Genomic DNA, 20,352 nt, shown 5'->3' with positions numbered 1-20,352 from the left:
GTTCTTCCTGAAGGCACCAACAACACCCTGACCTGCCTAGAAGACGGTCTGTGGTCATTCCCGGAGGCCCTCTGTGAGCTCCGTTGTCCGGCGCCCCCTCCAGTACCAAACGCCGTGCTTCAGACCAAGCGCTGCAACGAGACCGGTCTGAAAGTGGGAACCTTCTGCAAGTACAAGTGTAAACCAGGCTACCACGTCACAAACAAACCCAAGAGGTGTTTATTTTTTTTCTTCTTTTCACCAGTCTAGCAATTAAAGAAAGGCTGGTATTAAAACTAGTGTATCGACAGGCGTGCCTTCAAGCGCCAGTGCACAGAAGATGGCAGCTGGCTGGAAGGAGCATGTGAACCAGTGACCTGTGACCCCCCACCTGACATCTTCCACGGCTCCTATCACTGCACTGACGGCTTTCGCTTTGACAGCGTCTGCAAACTCAACTGTTCGGAACCTGCCGGTAATAGTGCTGCTGTGGCCACGGGAGGCTCCGCCCATACGGTGAGGCTGCTGCACGCTCCATGCAAGCAGGTCTGTCCATCTCTTTCCTGTCTTCCTGTTCTTACCTTACCTTTGTCAATCCAACCCCGTGACTATAAAGTACTTTTTCTCCTTAAAAAGCAATTCCCCTTGCTCTGCCGGTGAGGTTTTGCGGATTCAGTCATCAGTTTGCGCTTTATAATCGTGTGTTTGAGAACTGAATAAGTGCCTCGTGTTGTCTTCTTCATGAAGGTGAAAAAAGACACTCGAAAACAAAGCCTCATGGCTCAGCTCACTTTTCATGAAAATACATCAATGGACTGATAGATAGATTATTTCCGGATAGTAGAGTGCACCGTAATATTAGCAGCAGCCACTATATATAAGGAGGAAGGTAGATCTTATTCATACATCAGCCGCATCGGTCAATAAGCTGCGGGTGCAGTGGTGCTGCGCACACGGCTTAAAAATGCATGAGGATCGCTTCTAAACTAGTTGGGTCCAGCATCAAGACTGACTCCAATAAACTCGGCAATGTTCTGAACTGGAATCATGAACTCCTCACGTCTTTCATTTACATTAAAGCGCTCAAAATGGGCTGATTTCACCCAGTTCTGACACCACAGCCAGTCTCAGCTGCTGCTTCTCGTCTCCGGTCCTCCATGAGATCGGCTCTGTCATCGGAGCTGCAGACACGGTGTACGTTTTGAGTGCTTTAAAATACCCGTGATTTCATTGGTTTGTGGGGATGAGGATCAATATTTTGTCAGTATGACACTGTTTAGCCTGTAGGAATCCACGTATGACAAGCTGCAGGGTTCCGACTGTGAGTAAATCTAGTGGCTTTTCGTCCAGAAATTAATAACATACTACTTACATACATACTGCAACTACTAGTACTACTACTACAATAATAATAATAATAATAACAATTATTATTATAATAGCATCAATATGATTCTATAATACAGTGTCATAGATCAGTTTTGAAAAGTAGGATATGAAAGATGTCACTTATTTTGTTTTCTACTAGTCTCAGAACTACTCCCTGTATTCAATGAAGCGCCTTTTGCTCTGTCCTCATGACGTCGTCTCTTCCCTCCTGAATCCTGTTCTCATCCCTGTCTCCCTCAGCCCTACTCAATTTGACGCCATGCTCATTAGATTGATATTGATTTCCAGAACAGTCCATCTGGCTGAGACTTCTGAAATGTATACACCTTTTAATCTGTTCTGCCTCTCAGGCACTGTGGGGTTTTGTGCCTGATGATAAAGAAAAAATGGATTGTGTTTCCCCCTTTGCCATCTCGATGTCCTTGCTCTCCCAGTTTGTGTGAGTCGTTCTTAACCTGTCAGTATGTGTGTTATTTCCAGGCCTCCAATGTGATCCGCTGCAGGAAGGACGGAAACTGGACAGGGTCATTCCGCCTGTGCCCACATAGCAAGGGCCAGTGTTCCTTACCTCAAAACCTCCACTACAGCCTGCAGTACTCGTGCAAACGTGGACACGGAATAGGTGTGTGGCGCTCGCTGCTTGATGATTGCACTTCTGTTTTCTGACTGCTGATGTCATCTTTCATTGTCCCTAATACTCATGTCTTTTAAAAGTCCCCGTCGCTCGCATTAGTCGTTCCATCTAACTTAGCGCTGTTTACAGTCAGTTTAATAGGCTCTGACAAAATGACCGAGTCACACTCGTGCAACCCGAGACTTTGAATATCAGCGCTTTGAAAGTCATGGGCAAACTGAGTAACGTTTCCTTCATCTTCGTAAAACCCTCTCTCTTGCTCTCTCAGGTGAAGAGTGCGAGCTGACGTGCAGGGAGAACAACAACGACGTGGTTATCCTCCCTAGCAACATGACAGTCGAAAGTGTACTTAAAGAGCACTGGAGGAACCCTCACAAAGTCAAGGTGTGTGAACTGGTGTCCATCTCACTGCTCTGGCAGACGCACTTAACAAAGTTCTGTGATCCACATCTCTTCTGTAAGGAATTTCACGTATACTATCCACATCCTAGCTTCATCGCCCACAATGCAAAATAGCATCTTATTCCTGCCTTTTGTGGCCAGCGCCAATGTTTGCCTTGGAGACATGGCCCACCTTCAAACATATTTCATCTATTTGTGAGTCGAATTCAGGACAGAAAAATACTTTTTAGCCACTTTCTATCCACCTGAACTTTGATGTGACATTTCCTCCTCTTGAGTTATGTGTTATTCTAGCGTCACCCGCTATATTCTACTTCACATGTAAGAGTCGCGATACCAAAAATGACATGGTGGAAAGAAATCAAAACACTTTTAACTTGATTTTCCTGAGCTGTGGCAAACCTCCAGAGGCTGCATCTACATCCATGTCTGAGTTTTAAAACAATATTCAACTGCATGTCGTCATTTATCACTTAAATAGTGCAACGAACAGAGCAAGGTCAATATCAGAATTGCAATCACCTAAACTATTCCTACACCTGAGAGATACCTGGTTTTCCTCTGTTGTAGCAGCGTATCGTCCAGTTAATGTTAGCATACTCTTCCGAATCCATGTTTTCAGTCATTTGTCTTTTGGCTGGGTCACTAAATCGCAAAGAGAATGTGCACACGCACACACAACTCCTTTTGTCTTTCACGTAGTTGAAGTCAGCATCTTTTTTTGGTGGCTACTGGGATCGTGGCGGGCATTAAACGATCTGTTGTCATGGATTAGTGCAACAGATATCATATTTACTGTGTAGTAGTCGCATATTGAAGCTCTGCTTTTAAGGGAAACAAATAGAAGTTGTGTGTGTGTAGTGTGTGGCAGGCCGATACAGAGCAGTGCATACGCTTTGGTGATGCTATACTGCAAGTGTTTGTCATCAGAAAAAAAAGACAATCCACATGAAGAATTCATTTTTTTTGTAAATTGGTTAAAGGTCAATTTACCTCGTGTTATGAGTAAAACAACAGAGATTAGGCTGACAGGTGTTTGATTCATTTCTACTAAAGTTTTCCTGACTTTGCACTTGCTCTGTGTTTCAAAACTAGGTTGATAGCTGTTTGACTTTGATGAGTTAAACCAGAATTTCACATTTGTTTCTTTGTTGTTGTAAGGATAGTATTGTTATACTATCCTTTTTAAAGATGCCAACATTCTTGGGGAGTTATTATTTTAGACATTATAATTCAAATACAAGTAACATCCGACCAAGGATCTGCTCGACTTACGTCCACCCGTACTTACGACCACGGCCAGCAGATTATTTTTTTTTAAATTCAATGTCTGGCACCGCAGCACGTAGCAACGTGTACGACAGTTACGGCAGCACAGTATCCCAGCATCTCACTCCCACACAGCGATCTACCTATAACACCCACATCGGTTATTTTGAATGGCATTCAACTCACGTCCAATCCAATTTACGACCAGTTGGTCGGAACCGATCCTGGTCATAAGTCAGATGTCACTTGTAACTCTTTGTTTTTATGTTCTATACGATGATTAAAATGGCTTGACATTAATAACATCTTTTATTTTTTTTTAAATTTGACATTAAAATAAAAATGTATTGGCGATATTGATGTAGCATTTTTGAAAACACTGAATACTGTAGTATCAAACACACAGCATTCCTTGCTCTTCTCTTTATAAAATTCTTCACCTGGATTCACCCCAAAAAACGTCACTTTCCAGTCCGCTTTGCTATGGTTGGAGGTAATGTTTCCTTCTGTAATGATCTATTGCCTTTAAACCAGTCGTATTTTGGTTCCCAGTCTGACCCACTTAGAGTTCTCCACCTCTCTCTTGTTTCCTGTCCCTGTTCACCTAGCGGTTGGGCTCCCCTCCCTCAGCACCCTGCTCCCCCTCTATCAGCAAAATTACCCTGTCGGGCCTGCTGCAGAATTAGTCATTTTCTATCTGACATGACCTCGTCTGTGGTGGCTGTGAGATAGGGATCTATTTTTGTGTGGTATCAGTGCCCCGCGGGGGCTTCACAGGGTGAGGATCCCATACATAGTGAGGTTGAGGCCAGACCATGATCATGGATTATCATGATTTACAGCCTTGTTGAGAGGGGGGGTGGGGGGGAGTGGGGGAGAGGAAGAAGAGTTTGTGGTGACATCATCATCGGAGAAGGCAAGAAGGGGGAATGAAAGTACAGAAGTTGCAAAAACTTTCTACCCTGAGACAAATTAGGGTACTTTATCTTCCACCAAGTAGATGTCACCTCCCTCACGACCGTACACACATGCACCAAAAAAAAAACCCAAGCCTAAATCAGTAATACAAGAGAGTAGCGCCATTAGCTCTCAGCTGTCTCAGTTGTTGTTTCCCTGCAACTTCAACCACCCATCTTTCTTTTGGCATTGATTTGCTGACAGCACTGAAATGAAAAATACCTTAGTTTGCAGCAGCGAAAGAAAAAGCACGGCAACATTTTGAGATAAAGGGACACGGGGGGTCTGAGAAATGGCCGGCTCTGAGGTCATCCAGTCCTTGGCTCGGAGTCTCCCGCGCGACTGTCCAAGTCCTCTGACAACAAAATTAAGCTGCAAATAAGAGGTCCTCTCTGAGTGCTTGTTCTCTTCGACGTGAGTGTGTACTACTGTAATACAGGCTCCCATGCGCTCACATCTTCAGAACACAAATGTGTTCAGTGAGAAGCGCGGTCGGAGGACACATTTAGATTCTTCACATTCTGTACAGATATTTGAAAGCATGATGCTCCTTGCTATTAACATGCATGTCTCTTTGACATCTTCATCACTCTCCAGGGAAAATTCCCGAGCTAGGAAACCACAAATCTGGGAATGGACATTCAGAGGTCACAAAGGTCGCTGCTTCACGTTTGAGTTCTCACTTGTGAAGCACTCCACGCCAATTTGACAGTTTTTTTTTCACGCCGTAGAGTGTCTGCAGGCAACGTTATACACTTAAGATCCGTGACTCACTCACGTGGCTGACCGCTGGTGGGGTCGTTCCTGACAGATGACCCCTTTTCCTCAATCCAAAACAGCACTTGCGACAACTGATGCCACGCTCCATCCGGCAATAAAAGCAGTGACCAGTATTTATTTGAAACGCCTCAAGGATATACGGAAGGCATGCACACTGGATGAGTTTCCTTGGGTGGTTAGATGGGTTTTCCCTTCAAGCAGTCTGCAGGAGGCATTATAGGCCTCTTCCTCTTTCTGACTTATGGCCGGCACCAACCAAGCTGGTTGGAGACATCTTGGGAGCCACGGAAACCAGATGGAGACATGAGCTTTCTGTCCTTGCAAAAGGTGGCCGAAATAGAGCTGTGAAACCTACTGACCCTTTACCAACAGAGGATGGGATGTAGCCCAGTCTATTGAAGGGAAAGGCAAAAATTTGCCAGAGAAAAAGAAAGAAAATCTCTTCCCTGACTCCAAACTTCAGTCAGCTTCAGTCAGTCACCTATTTGATTCAACAACTCACTGTCAGTCCTCAACAAAGGATGGAAGCTTTGTGCCTTAACTTTCACAAAAGTACAACTCAATATGCATGTAAACTGTCTGGTCATTAGAAGAGCAAAAAAAAAAAAACAACTGATCCAATGTCGTTATGTTCAGTGTAATAATTTGGATTTGACTCTCATTCGTTTGACTCTTCATTTGTCTTGCAGAGTATTGTCTGTACCATGGGACTGAAGTGGTATCCACACCCAGAGCTGCTGCATTGCATCAAAGGATGTGAGGTAAATATAGTCTTAAAATTCATTTCCTCAAAGTGGATTTGCTTTCGTTTGATGGCAGAGTGGACTTCAGTCAGGGATGTTAGAGGTGGGAGCTCTTGATCAGGCTGTGGTTATGGTTCCTTAGTTATCTTCGTATGCTGTGCTGGCATTCGTCCATTGTTTGGTGAATGGAAGAATGATATCATCCACTCTGTTGAGGCCAATTGGATAACCTGACTGGTAACCAGAGCGGAGTGGGTGGGGTCAGTCTAATAAATCACCATATTAGAGTATGTGGCGAGGGTAATATTTTATGGTGTCCTGGGTTTGATTTACAATTCTGGCCCACTCAAGGCCCAAAAAGTCATTTTGAAAAATGAAGTAAATGCAATATATCGGCTCTATCAGCAAATACTTGGATTTCTGAAGCCATTTGTTGCACAAGGGGAAAGTATGACAGAAACAAAAGACTTATTTAATGATTCTTCCTTTAGACTTTGTTTTTTTTTCAATGATGAATAGCACTTTAACAGATGGATGTCCAAAATTAATGTACCTTCATGTTGTTCGAAGCAGCCTTTCATGGGTGACAACTACTGCGACTCAGTCAACAACCGAGCCTTCTGTCACTATGATGGAGGGGACTGCTGCCAGTCAACCGTCAAGACCAAGAAGGTGAGTTTGATGTTAGAACAACCTGCTGCCGATGTATGGATCAGTGTTTGTCAACCAGTGTCTCACGGCACCTAAGAGTCAGATGTGGCGTGGGAAATGATCCAGTTACACCTCATTTGTCCGAAGGTAGAGGTGGACGATATGATGACAGTAAATCATGGACAATAAGAACGTGCTGACAATTTACCAGCCTGAGAAGATCCCCTGGATTCGGTCACTATATTATGGATCTTTGCTGACGCGGTGACTCACTTGCAGTAGCGCTGCTATTCTCACCTTCACTCACAGCGAAGAAGCTGGTCAAACTTTGAGATGTTTTTAAACCTGATGCGCCTCTAACTTGACCACACACCTACACGACAGAATGATAATGATAAAGTCCTAGTCGCTCCTTGTCTTGCAATGCTAAAGACTATCGACACCACAAAGCTAGCAGAGCTAACGGCTAACATGACGCCTCACTTCAAAACTTTATAGACGATCAAAGTTTCCTCGTGGTTTTAAAGTTTGCTAAATAGTAAATGCAGAACCAAATAAATGGGCTCCAAATGTGAAAGGAATCACTGTTGTTGTGAGGCTGAGGCAAAAGTATGATTTGTCTGTAACACATTTTGATATAATCTAAACAGTTATTGAAAATAATCTGGTTGAAAATGGTTGAAAAACATTATTGTAAATGATAGAAATTGTTTTTTTCAGAGGAGAAAAAGCCCTAATCCAAGTTTTCTTGAAGCACAGCTAGATTAATTATTATTTGTTTCAAACATAATCTAACTTTTATTTTGTCTTTATTTTGCACTGAATCATTCTGAATATTTTCAAATCAAGCGGTTGTATTAGTATTTAAAACCGTCCAGCGATCTGATGGTCGATGCTGTTTTGGCCTGGTGTTCAGACATTCTGAGATCTGGACTTGGATTTAGACCACAAATGGTTATCAAGTGTGAAATTAAGTGTGAGAGAAATATTGCGAGAACAAATAAACAAAGTCACGGAACAACGAATGCTTTGAAACATGTCAGAATGAGTCTGCGTACAAGTGAAACATCTGCGAAATCACAACCTCTCTCAGCAGGATTGCAGATTTCGGAAGCACAAAGTTTACGGTGTTCTTCTCACGCTGTATTGTAGATCATATTGACCCCCTGAGTCAGTTCCTTAAATTGCAACACGACCCTTTTTTATTGAGCGATCGGCTCCAAACGGAGCAAATCCTGGTGACGCAATGTATTCAGCCTTTCTGCCTTTTCTGTCTGCGGAAGTTTTTGTTTCAATGAGCTGGATCAGCATTTCTGACTGAACTCTATTTTTGTTCAATTCCACTGGGAGGAAACCTCAGTCATGTAGTATCACCACCATTGTATTATCAGTAGATCTCAACATCTTTGGGGCCTTGACAGAGTCGCGAGAGTGTGGCACTCACTAGCGGCCACTTCCTGATGGGAGACTCTTGTGGAGTGGTTCTCCTGAGCTGACACGATCCACTTGCGTACACTCTTTTGAATGTAGTTTTTACTTTTAAAATTTGATTATGTTATTCATAGCCAACGTGTCCCAACTCCCTCCGTTTTGCTGATCCCTTTGGTGGCGTCTGAGCTCAAAACTGCTACTGTCACCTACTGTCATATCAACTGGCTTTATCAGTTACCTGAAAAAAAAGATTTAAATAATCACAATTCCACTTCAAAATGTAATTCTGAAAGATGATTTCCACGGTTGTGAAACAAAGAAAAGCCTCAGAAAATAACAGCGCGACTGTCTTCTAGCCCAAATTCAAATGTAATTCATGGCTTTTCTGAGTCTGAAAAAGAATCTGGGTAGAGTTATGGAGTTTTCCTTTCATTTGGATTGATCAGCTGCCAGCAGCTTCTGATTCCTTCTAAAGCTGAGACACCTGGAGGAAAACATTTCAGACTGGATCTGATGTGGAGATAGAGTTGTTGACCAAAGTTATGTGCCTGATAGAATCTCTTTGCTAAGTCATTGGGACATTCATTACGATGATAAATGCTGTTTTGTTGTAGTTTGGATTAGTTTGCTTTGCTTTTAACATTTTTCCAAAATATTTTGTGATGTTGTGTAGCTGCGTATGTACCAGTGGGCGAAGAATGGGGAACCACAGAAGAACATAAAAAAGTCCGTCTAAACTCCTACTTTACTGGGAGGCTGCCTTCCACTGTGCAGTCTGTTTGTAAATGCATGTTTTTAAAAACAGTTTTATCACATGTTGTTTCTGTTTAATTTGGTGCATGGATGGATTGGCAATGAAAAAGAAAGTGTGTGATGGATGATTGTGAATTCCATACAGTCACCATAGCAGATTGAAATGTTTTAATGTTGATCAGAAATAATAATATTTGAAAACAAAGAATCAATCTAAAAAAAACAACAGTACATTCATGAAATGTTAAAAATAAATGTCTGAAATACAGTGTCAAATATTCATTATATTCAAAAGTTCTCACACACATTTCACATTTCATTTCACATTTTCACACATTAAACAATACCGGATAAAATTATAAAATAAAAATAAATAAATACGATTTTCTGAATTAGTTATCTGTTTTGATACACTGTCTAGTAGCATGATGGCCGATCAAAATTGCTATATTAGAAAAAAGTTGTGCAACTAATGACTTACTTTACTGGTTTCTGGTTTCCTCTGAAAAAACTTGACAAACCTTCAAAAATCTTCACCCATATTCAGATTTTTTTTAACATCATGATTTCTTTTTGCTACTGTGTAAAATCGTTATTTTATGTAAACTCGTACAAGTTTTTGTCCAGAGAACATTCTGACATCCATCAACTGGCTTGTCTCTTGTTGTGACAACGTCACATGACCAGTCACGTAAGCAATATTGAGTTCTGCTGATTCAATGGGAATCCCGCAATGTTGTTTCTCCACTTGGTTGTGTGTTCAGTTCAACTAGATCAATGGTATCTTGTTTGGTATTTACACACTCACACCTGTGAGGCAGGCATTTAACAACCTCGCTCATATTACTTTGGATTTCACACCCAAATTATACGATAATAACTTGGATCATACATTACTTTATGAGTGTCTGCTTTAGCTTAAATTTGCATTTAAAATGAACTAAATGTTGAGTGTTTCACTGCATATTGCTGCATATGTTGCTCTGCTTTATGCTGCATTCTCTCAGTGCTAAACATGGCTGATGGATTCATATCTTTTTCAAGCAAAACTATTTTTTATTTAATACGTATATGCATTAAACTCAATGATAACTGGAGCTGAAAGAGCAACAACCAATTCTTTTGAGATTTGCCCTGAGTGCCAGTTCTAATGCTTTGGAATGGGAAAACCTCTTTATTTTGCCATTCTGTCAAGGGACCACTGTGTTATTTTTTTTTGCTTCGAGTAGTAAAACCTCTGACTGCATTAAACAACAGCAATTCAGAATATGATTCAAGATTACAGCACTGCCAATTGTCAGTCAGAAAACTAATTCAAATCTAAAATAGAGTACAACCTTAGTTTGTATCAAAACATATATCCATCATCAAAATGTAAAGTACAGAATTGAACTTTTAGAAGAAAACTATTGTGGAAAAAGAAGTCGTATTTGCTTTCAGTCCCTTCTGCTGGAAGTGTTGTACATTTAGGAGCTCTACATGAATGACTGGCTGTGTATTATTCCTCCCTGAGAGCTTTGAGGGTGCAAGGACTGGCTGCACGTAAAGTCACCGCAGGATCTCCTCTTAATAGTTGCAAGCTGTTGGCTGGATTTGGCGAGGCGAGCTTGGAGCGGTGCGCAGAGGGCACCGATTATATAGTTATACTGGTTGGCCCCTCTAAAACAACTTTTTCTAAATGTGTCTGTATGTTTTTCTGACTGCTTTGGTGGTTGGGCCTCGGGATCCCTTCCAGTCCCTCAACCCCTGTTTACAGCTCTCAGTCTGGCACAAGCGCGCTCGAAAACATGATTTGCAACGTGTCATGATTGATGTTTGTGTCGGAGCTGATGGGCCGTGATGGCCACCGCTGACCACCTACAGCTGCGCTTTCTTCGTCCACGGGTTTTGCTCTCCGCTGACGCAAATTCAGCTTCTCTTTCTTTGGGCGCCGGCCATTGAAATGAAAGTGGCCTGTTAGTGATTTCTTCAGTGGTCAATGGGAAATCTTGCGCTTGCTTTTTGGGTTTGAACGAGTTAACCATTCACCCTGGTTGACTATTAAGGAAAGTCTCAATAAGGTACCAAGCATTTCATTGAATTGGAACACACCGAGGAGTCAGGCTCCTGTCCAGGGTGTCCCTCTTTTCTGATGCGAAGATCTTTCCTTTTAAGCACCCTTTTGATCCTCATTTATTGGTGGTAACTACGTAAAATAAATGACACATCCACTAATGTTGCTGAAAAACGTAACAACAGAGAGCGCACAATTGTGCTTCTTCCCTGATTCACCCCAAATGTGTGTTGTTATTCTGACCCTGGCCGCGACAGTGAAAGCACCGATTCCTAAACACTTGCCAATTCTCAAACAAATCTTATCTAACAACCCGAATTGCAACACAGTTACAACACAATATGGGACCACAGTCACCTTTTCAGCACTTCAAATGTATTTATATTTGAACATTCTGAGCCATTATTGAGGCCTTTCATTGGACAGGCATCTCAAAAGCCCTGTAGTGGCGTTCCTAATGTGGATCGGACTCCATAAGAGGTCTGGACTTAGGAGCAGTGCGATGAAAAGAGAGATTAGTTTCATATGAATAGATGTGTTTTCGCACTTTTTGTCTACTGTGGTAGTTAAACCAGGTGAAGACCAGGTATGCCCCTGCTGATATAAGGTCAGCCAGTTTTCCTTCCACCCGACGTGTGCCCCTCACACACTCTTCCCATCTGACTGACACACATAGTATACACACAGAAATGAGAGAACCCCTGTTTTTTTTTTTACCTTTTCCTGAGATTGAAGGATGGGGCTCTGACAAGGTCTGCGTTCTTCTACTGGTCTTTCATGTTGTAGTGAGCAGGAGTCCTCCCCCTAGCTCTGGGACATGTAGGGCAACGCGAGGACCCCCAGGCCCACAAGGCCAGCCTGTCATTCCCCGCCACCCTGACGAAAAACCTCAAGTCAGGGCCAGATGTGGCAGCTGGTCCAGCCACCCTGGAGGTCAAGGTCAAAGGAAACCGTGTCAAATGTGCCACCCACCATCATGCTCAATATAGGAGGCCACAAAACAGAGTGACGCTACCTTTTCGGGGTTACCTTTCACATAGTATTTTCATGGCTGATAACCTCCCTGCAGTGATTGGTTGACTTGGATTTGGCCACACATCAAGGCGCTGTAAACAAAGTTTACAGTCTGTTTTGTTTAGAACCAATAAGAATAGTTACTCTGAACGTTGCATTTTGTCTCTGAGGCTTCTAGAGGAAGCATTTTATTTTGGGATGCACTCATAAATCTGTTATTTTTTTCCCTTTTGGACCGTATTGGCAAGTGCCTTTAAGGTAGGGGAAGAGTCTCCAGTTGGAAGGTTTGTGAAGTTGATGGTGCGACGCTACGGAGAAACAAGTTTCTATTATTTTAAATCTCAACCAAGTGGTCATGACACTCCTGTTGAATTACATTTTAAAAAGATTGCTAAATCTGTCCATTGAGTGCGTTGGAAGTCAGTATATATTTTTCAGCATATTCAGCATATCCAGCGGTTGTAGCTGGCTCTTATCTTATGGGAGGGTTTTAAACATACAATAAGGGTTCAATTCTCACAGGCAGTGTAAAAGTGGAAAGAGAGATAAACACCAGTGACCTTGGTGGGTAGGTGAAGTGCTGAGGGAAGGTGGGGGTCCGGCGGGTAATAATGATAGGTAAACCAGGGTAAACACAGAACGGGAGGGGACAAAGTAAAAGTGTGAAATGGAGAGATTGTGTAAATAAACTGAGCGGGAGGAGCCCCCTTCAAAGTACCGCAGAGACACTGCTCACGCTGTTGACTGCTATTTCTGAAGCGTGTCTGGCCTTCAGCTTGTAAAGTCGTCACTCGGAGGCCTCATTTTCTCCGATGAGTCAGGGCGCTCCCCGATCTTCCACCTGGCCCTCGCATTGAGAACATCCCCTTCCACACAAACAACTTATTCTACCCCCCTTTTCAAAGGAGAGCCTGCGTCACCACTCTTGAGCAACTTGCAGCGCCCGTCCCACGTCAGTTCATCCCTAAATCTCGCGAGCTATTTGTACCATTTCCTGCAATTATTCCGCTACACTCTGACTCTGACTCTGTGTCGACTCTGTGACTAATTTAATGGCAAAGTGGGGAGTTGTATCAACATTTAATGAATTAATTCAAATGCTTTGCTCTCAGGAGCGAGAGACCCGCCGACGATTTCCATCGTAATATCCTTGATTGTATGAAAAGGCATTTCTCTAGACTTAACATTGACCTTTTTCCTTTCTTAGACAGCACTCAGTAACAGCCCCCTGCCGTGCCTCTGCCTCATGATGTCATGAACGTGATGGCTCTCCACTTGTTGTCTGGGGAGGTAAACAGGAGCTGCTCCATATTCGGGCGCAGGCACCTTAACGCTCCCTGGAGATGGTTATTCCATCCTCTCCAGGCAGCTTTCGCAAATAGCCATGGACAAAAAACTGTCGTTGGCATTAGGGTCGCTGTCAGACAAGTGTCTCAAGTCATTAAAACTGCCTGTAGTGTTGGATCCAATGCAAGAGCCACTTAACCCTAATAAGGAAGGGCTGACACTCAAGCAAATGGATTGAAGTGGCCAGGATCTCTGGTTGGTCTCATGACTTGGACCGTATGTGATCCACGTTTGGCCAGAGATGGATGCTGGAGTGGGGGTTTGATGTGGTCTTAGACAGCTGGACCTGCCACTCATAATATTAAAAGACATGGCAGCCGCAGCTGGGGGTCATCACACCTTGCTAACATAATATTGACGTCAGTCGTGTCATGTCAGGTCGTGTCAATATCCAACATCAAGTGTAGCTGAAATATATATAAAAAATTCACACTATATAAGCGTGTATATATTAGCATTTTGATATTTCGTCACAGTCAAATTGTCTGTAAATGCAACCATCAAATGGAAAGACGCCAGGTCCTTCTACATCCTTTCATTTGGTGTCCTGTGGTGTACATCAAGGTTCAATTTTAGGCCAAATCTGATTTTAAAACGCCACAATCTCTCTTTCAATATTGATCCAGACAACAAACTGATATACCTCCCATGGATACTCACGTTGTTTTCCTCGTCCTGGTGACCCGTTGGAATACCCAAAACTGCGTAGTCCATCCCACAAGCATTGCCCCTCTTAATTTACCTGCCTCAGTCAGGTATTAGAAAGGTAGGTAGAAACTTTGGTGTGGTTTGGTCCGGGTCTCTACGAATTTAACACCCTCCTCGATGGTGTATCTCAACATGCATCCAACTGGTTCAAAACGCAGCAGTTGGGCCTTTCACTGCTTTAACAGCCCCACTGGTTTTACCTTTGGTACACTGACTCCCAGCCCTTTAATAAATTGAGTTTAGCAGTTTCACAACTGTTAAATCGTGTCTTGGTTCAGCTCCCTTCTGTATGGACAAAATGTAAGAGCTAGCTCCTCCGACGTCACAAGCTGAGCTCAAACGGATGCTTCTTCCATCAGGGCCCCTCGACCTTGCAGCAGTCCGCCTGAGGAGAGCCGAGTCTGTGCTCTCAACTCTTAAATAATAGCATTTTTGCAGACTGGCTTTTGTCATTAGGAACTTCATGAAGTGTTTAAGGTATATATATATCAATCAACTAATGTTTTTATTGTCTCAAAAACAAAGCCCTGTGAGACTTTGAAACGATCCGCAGTCTCACCAGATGACACCTCTGTAAATATAATTTCCTCTGTTTCTCCTAGGTCATCCCATTTCCCATGTCCTGCGACATAAAGGATGAATGCTCATGTCGGGATCCAAACGCTATAGAGAACAAAAAGGAGGAACATGTCCATTCCCTGGGATGACCAACCTCAGAGGGACCTCTGCTCAGCGTCCCAGGACCTTTGCTCCGACACCACACAGCCAGAGCGGTCAAGGCAGACCACCTCCTCCCTCATCCTCGTCTCGGCCTCCAGTTTCCTGCACATGCTGCTTACCGGGCATACCTCTTCATCCATACCCCAAAGTAGCCTCCACATCACATGAAGAAAAGATGATGGGACTCCATGGACTTAATTTCTCTCCAAGCTTCAAGGAAAGCAAGCTCCATCATTAGACATGCATATGTAGCCAGAAGAAGATGAAAAAAAATGAAATAAAATAACTTAAAAAAAATATTTTTATGCGCGCAAACAAAAACAGACAAAAAATAGAAACAGTAATGTAGCCGAGCCTTAGGTAGCATGCCGTTTGTTCACTTTTGTGCTGGCTTAAATGTCTTACTAGTGACCTAGCTCCACGATGAAACAAACCAAAGGTACATGGAAATGTGCTAGCGCTGGGAATCGTGTCGTTTCGCAGCTATGAAGGTCATCAGGACGAATTTGTCTTCGAAAGCAGGCACTTTCGCAGGACTGGTCTCTATCTATTCCAACTTAGAAACGGTGAACAACGTCAGGGGACACACTTGGCTTGGTGGGGAATCATGCAGCCACATTGTTTTCGTCGAAAGACTGACATTAAAATGCACAGAAAGTCTCCTTCAAACTCATCGCGTCATCCGAAAGCCATTTTGTACAAAATTCTGAATGCATATTTAAACGAGTAAAGCATGGCTCGTGCTACCATGTTTGCTGCTACGTGCCATCACCACAGAGAATCGGTTTATACAGCTTTGTCTGCCTTGCTGCTTTCAGAGTATCCATCCACATCTGCATGTCAGTACAACCTGTATACCTTTATACGAAAAATCTTGACTGATGCACTTAACTCGAAACACCTGAAAAACCTCATGAGTTAATCCCAAACGCTGAAGAAAAGTTGTATTTTGATCATCACGACCGAAAGAATGTCATTGTAAAGACCTCACTTTGGGCTTGGTTGATGTTTTTCCTCATGCACTTACCTCGAGTCACCACTCCCCTGAACAATATCCTCTGCTCCAGACACACACAATGTAGCCAACGGAATATAGCACATAATGGATAGCTGGCTGTGCATTTCAGATTGAAGGATTTCATGGCTGAAGTTATGGAAGTCAAGCCCACATTGTGAGTTAGGGCAACTACTAGGTGTAATGATGGAAAAAGAAAGCTCAAAAACTGGTCAGAGCTGACTAGTTCACACTTTTTGTCTCATAAGCAACACAAAAATGTAGATTTAGCCAATAACTCCGGCATAAATATCATGGGTTAGCAACCTTTATTTTCTCAAATTGACTCTTTCAAAGTTAAATCGGCGAATCTCAAGGGAGCTGCTCATATACATTTACACATTTACCTTCAGTCATTTGTGAAGTTACACACCTTTTTGTTAAAAACCAAATTGGCAGTTAAACATTTTTAATTCCCCTCAATATGTCTTCCTCCTGGCCTGATGCATTAGCTAACCACAGTTGGCATTTTCAGAACTAAATTTAGCCAGCTGAGTGTGAACTAACCCCAGTGATACTTTGCATTTTTCAGATGTGACAAATAGCAAGAACATTCTCATTGACAAACTTATGTTTTGGATTCCACATTGGTGTCTCCAAATTACATTTAAAAAAAAAAAAAATCATGCAAAAAAACTACACTCACATCAGAAAGCAAGCTTCATTGGTTCGCAAATTTTTGATGATTTATTATGGAGTTTGACGTCTCAAAATGATAGTATTTCTGAAAGAATGAAATGGACAAAACAAACGGCTAATGTCTCAAACTTGACATGAGATTAATATCGTATACGGAACGTCTTGGCAAGATATGACGATATGATTGAACAAAGCAGCAGGAAGCTGGACTTTGTTTTTAAAGCCCAAACATTGTCGGGTACCTTTGCCGAAGTCGTTGTTGACTCTGGGACGGACCGTATGCTTCCACAAAACAAGGTTCTCATATAGTGTTGTGAGTGCTGCCGAGCCACTGTTCAGCCGCGGCACACAAGGATGTGGGGGGCATTTGAGCGAGCTTGAAAGATGAAGCGTCTTTACAGTTACACTTTTGTCTTGACACACCGATGATGGAGGGAGCATACTTTCCCATAAGCCATATCCAGCAAAGATAAGAAAAACACGGATGAGGACTCCATACTGTATTCACCACAGGATCCCTTGCTGTACCTCATGCCTGTAATGTTTGCTGCTTCTATATTTTTTGGTATATTAGTGAAATATTTTTGCGTCTCATAAGCATGGTGTATATAGTAGAACTATTTATTGAGAGTGTTATACTTTTTTTTTTTTTTTTAAGTTATATTCAATGTCCATGTAAGTTATTTTTTTACATTGTTCTTACAAAGTTGTGAGGCAAATCTTGTTCACCTTGGGAGGCCTGGATGGCCATCCCAGGGGACGGTCAAATGAAGATGTGTAAATGAGTGAATCCTTTACAAACCGGAATGTAAAAGTCTTCTTTCAGCTACGCGCAGCAATTCTAATGTGTATAGATGCATCAGCCAACGGTTTAGTGCATATCACAGCAAGCAAAGATACAGTATATGTACACAGCCGTCCACAGACAGGAGGAAAAAACATAGATGAAGGAAGTCATGTTCAACAGGTGATGGTCTGAATATTGAAGGCGCGCAGAAGGAGAGGCAGGGACGGAAGGGCTGCTTTTCCTGGCCCGGATCACTATTTGCCCAGGTGTGAGGTGTGTACTCACATCGGCCCAGTTCGCCCGACGAGTCAGTGTTTCTCCCCCGGGGTGGCAGCCATCCCTCTCGGGGAGACTGGGCTCAAGACCTTCCCCTCCTCAACACACTGCCTCATCTCTCACTGTCAGATTTAACTGTACAGTCAATCCAGTGTCCAGCTGCTACTGTGGAAAAGAGAGAGAGACGCAGAGATAGAGAGCGCTTGTGTAGCTTTTCAACGTTGATAGAAAAGAACGTTACCCTCTTCACCTAAAGCTCTCCGTCTTCAAGGCCATTCCACTTTTATTTTAAAAACATGTCAACATTAACCATCGGAGCAAAGCCGGTTCTCAAAATTTTCGGGTGAAAATAGAAGTTGAATGGCCGCAATGGATTTTTTTTTTTATTCCTGAAATGTGGAGTATTTTTGCTGATATTTTGTGCTCTCTTCAGGCCTCCAAACAAAACAGCCACCTTCTCCATTGGTTGCTAAAGTTGTTCATCAACATCAGTGAAGGCCACTGCCACATTCAAGTTACTCGTCCACAGCTGACAAAAAAAAAAGCTTCATTCTAGGGTTTTATTTGTCATGTTTTCACAAAGAAATCAATACAAAAACTTGTCATGAGAAGGCAAAATCATTTCCGACAGGCTTCGATTCCTCCCGACATTTTCCACCAGCTACTTGTGTGTCTGATTTAACACCTGCTTGTCGACAACCAGGTCAGGTGTCAAGTCTTTGCAAAGAAATGGGGAGAGTTTTAGACTTAAAAAAAAAAGAAAAAAAACACAAAAAATCGAGCGATTGATAGTTTGATTGTTGTGGAGAAAAATACTGATGTGCCATCATGTTGTAAGACATTTTCTTTGTGTATTGTAACACAAAAGTACCTCTCACAGACCTCTGGTTCTAGAACGGTCCACTTATGTCTGTTTCCTCAATGAAAAGGTGAAATGTCCTTTTTATCTAAGTGGGAAGAAGAAAAAAAAAGTGTATTTACATATTACGTGGATATCTAGACGTATTACTGCGATGTTTCGTACCCAATTGCTCAACAAATATATTTTAAGATGTAAATAGTAATATTATATGATGATTGTATTTGCAATTACTAACTGTTTGAGAGTTGCTCTTGGATTGATTTTTATCATAACTAATATACAAAGAGATAAATATATGTTGTGCATCGTGTCAAAGTATCACCTGCAAGACAGAAAAAAACAACAAAAAAAAAAACAAGACAAAACAGAAGAAAACATTAAAAAAAACCTGTGATGCTTTGCCACACCACTCGCTGTCGGCTTTTCTTTGTCCTTAAAGTAGAAGCACTGTTGTCAGCAACCAAACATATTCAGCCTATTAAATGTCACCAAAAGAAAAAAGGGGATTTTCGTTTTATATTCTTGGCTCCATAATATTGGGGAGACCCTTTTTTTTTTCCTGTCACCTTCGCTACTTACAGCTGTGTATTAAAGTCGCGGCCCCTTCAGGTTCGCAGAGGATCTCACCAACACTGTAAAAGTAGCCCGTCCCTCCCTGACGGCCTCATCTCTCTCTTTGGTTGTTTGCACTTTTACAGGCACATAAACAACAGGTCGGTTATTTGTGTTTCCAGTTTCTTTCACAGTTGCCATTATCTATATTTTTGGTGCTCTGGTACATGGCAAAACATGTCTGATGTGTGCTATATTTTCATAAGGATGAGTCATAAAGATGAGTATTATGTTCATTTTTGCTGTCATTTATTGTGTAGAAATAAAAACACTGGTTAAAGTGAACATAAGAGCAGAATTCTCGTCTCTGTCTTTGATGTTCGAATGGTGGATACTGGGTGAAGTGGATGTGAAAGACATTATTGACACGATGTACTTACATACATGGAATACGCAGATCGGGAGTCAGTATGGTTGGAAGAATACACATATGTAATATTATCTGAATTTAATTTAAAGATATATTTTACAAGATATGGTCTCTTTAAAAACACTTGATGCTTTAACAAAAGACTGAATGGCCCACTTTATTCTTGGAGTGGTTCGAATTCTGTGCTGGACCAGTTGCCCACAACAGACACAGCCTGCCACCACCAGTAAATAATGTGGTGTGTAGTAATGCGCTGGTGAGGCTGGAAAATGAGACACTGTTTCATGAAGCTTCACCAGCACAACAGTCGTGGCATGACTGATTGTTTTTCCAGGCACTTTGAGCATCATAAAAAGTGTGAAATAAATGGACGCAAAAACGATTACTTGTCTTTAGAGATCAGGTATCAAAAGACGTTTTTAACCGAAAAAGCCAAAAGCAAAAGAATCAGAGCAAAGTTCTAAAGACCAAGTGACTGTGCAGGGAAAACTGCTGCGTATAAATACACCTGAGAAATAAATACATCAAAATGAAAATAAAAAGAACAATATATGTATGCAATTTTTAGGAATTTCTTAGAGTTGGTGCCATTCTGGAGTTCCTTTACTTTTGTGTAAGTGGGAGCGTGGGTGAAATTCCTCACGTTACAGCTTTAAAAAAGAAAAAGTAAAGACAAAGAAAAAAAGAGTGGGAATGCTGCAGTTTGTAAAAGCTAAAATGAAGCAACATTGCAACAAAGCTAACAACAAAAGATGTTTCATTTTATTCATTTTTCGCTGTTTCCTGATGGCGTCGACTAAAACTTTGGTTACATAAAACAGAAAACATCAACAGATTTTAAGTCGTGAATTGAGCTGGGATGGTTTCAATCGTGTCCAATTGACCGGTAATTGACTTTTCTCATACGTTTGAAACACACTGA

At 42.0% G+C, this 20,352-nt stretch overlaps 1 protein-coding gene across 3 annotated transcripts in view; it reads left to right on the top strand.

The window, feature by feature from the left end:
• Positions 1–19,350, top strand: part of pappaa (pregnancy-associated plasma protein A, pappalysin 1a) — a 95,301-nt gene extending 75,951 nt beyond the window's left edge. The window contains exons 16-22 of one of the 3 annotated variants that reach the window (XM_053864457.1): positions 14–215; positions 291–495; positions 1,849–1,990; positions 2,271–2,386; positions 6,100–6,171; positions 6,724–6,825; positions 14,713–19,350. In XM_053864457.1, the coding sequence (XP_053720432.1) occupies positions 14–215; positions 291–495; positions 1,849–1,990; positions 2,271–2,386; positions 6,100–6,171; positions 6,724–6,825; positions 14,713–14,817 (944 nt within the window). In that variant the 3' untranslated portion in view covers positions 14,818–19,350. Of the gene's footprint in view, positions 1–13; positions 216–290; positions 526–1,848; positions 1,991–2,270; positions 2,387–6,099; positions 6,172–6,723; positions 6,826–14,712 lie in introns of all 3 variants that reach the window. The other 2 variants (XM_053864450.1, XM_053864440.1) reach the window with 2 other exon arrangements.
• Positions 19,351–20,352: the final 1,002 nt, after the last annotated feature.

This window comes from Synchiropus splendidus, chromosome 1 (genome assembly GCF_027744825.2).
Source record: "Synchiropus splendidus isolate RoL2022-P1 chromosome 1, RoL_Sspl_1.0, whole genome shotgun sequence".
NCBI lineage: Eukaryota > Metazoa > Chordata > Actinopteri > Syngnathiformes > Callionymidae > Synchiropus > Synchiropus splendidus.
The sequence above is the reverse complement of the archived record's forward strand: the minus strand, read 5'-3'. Positions and strand labels throughout refer to the sequence as shown.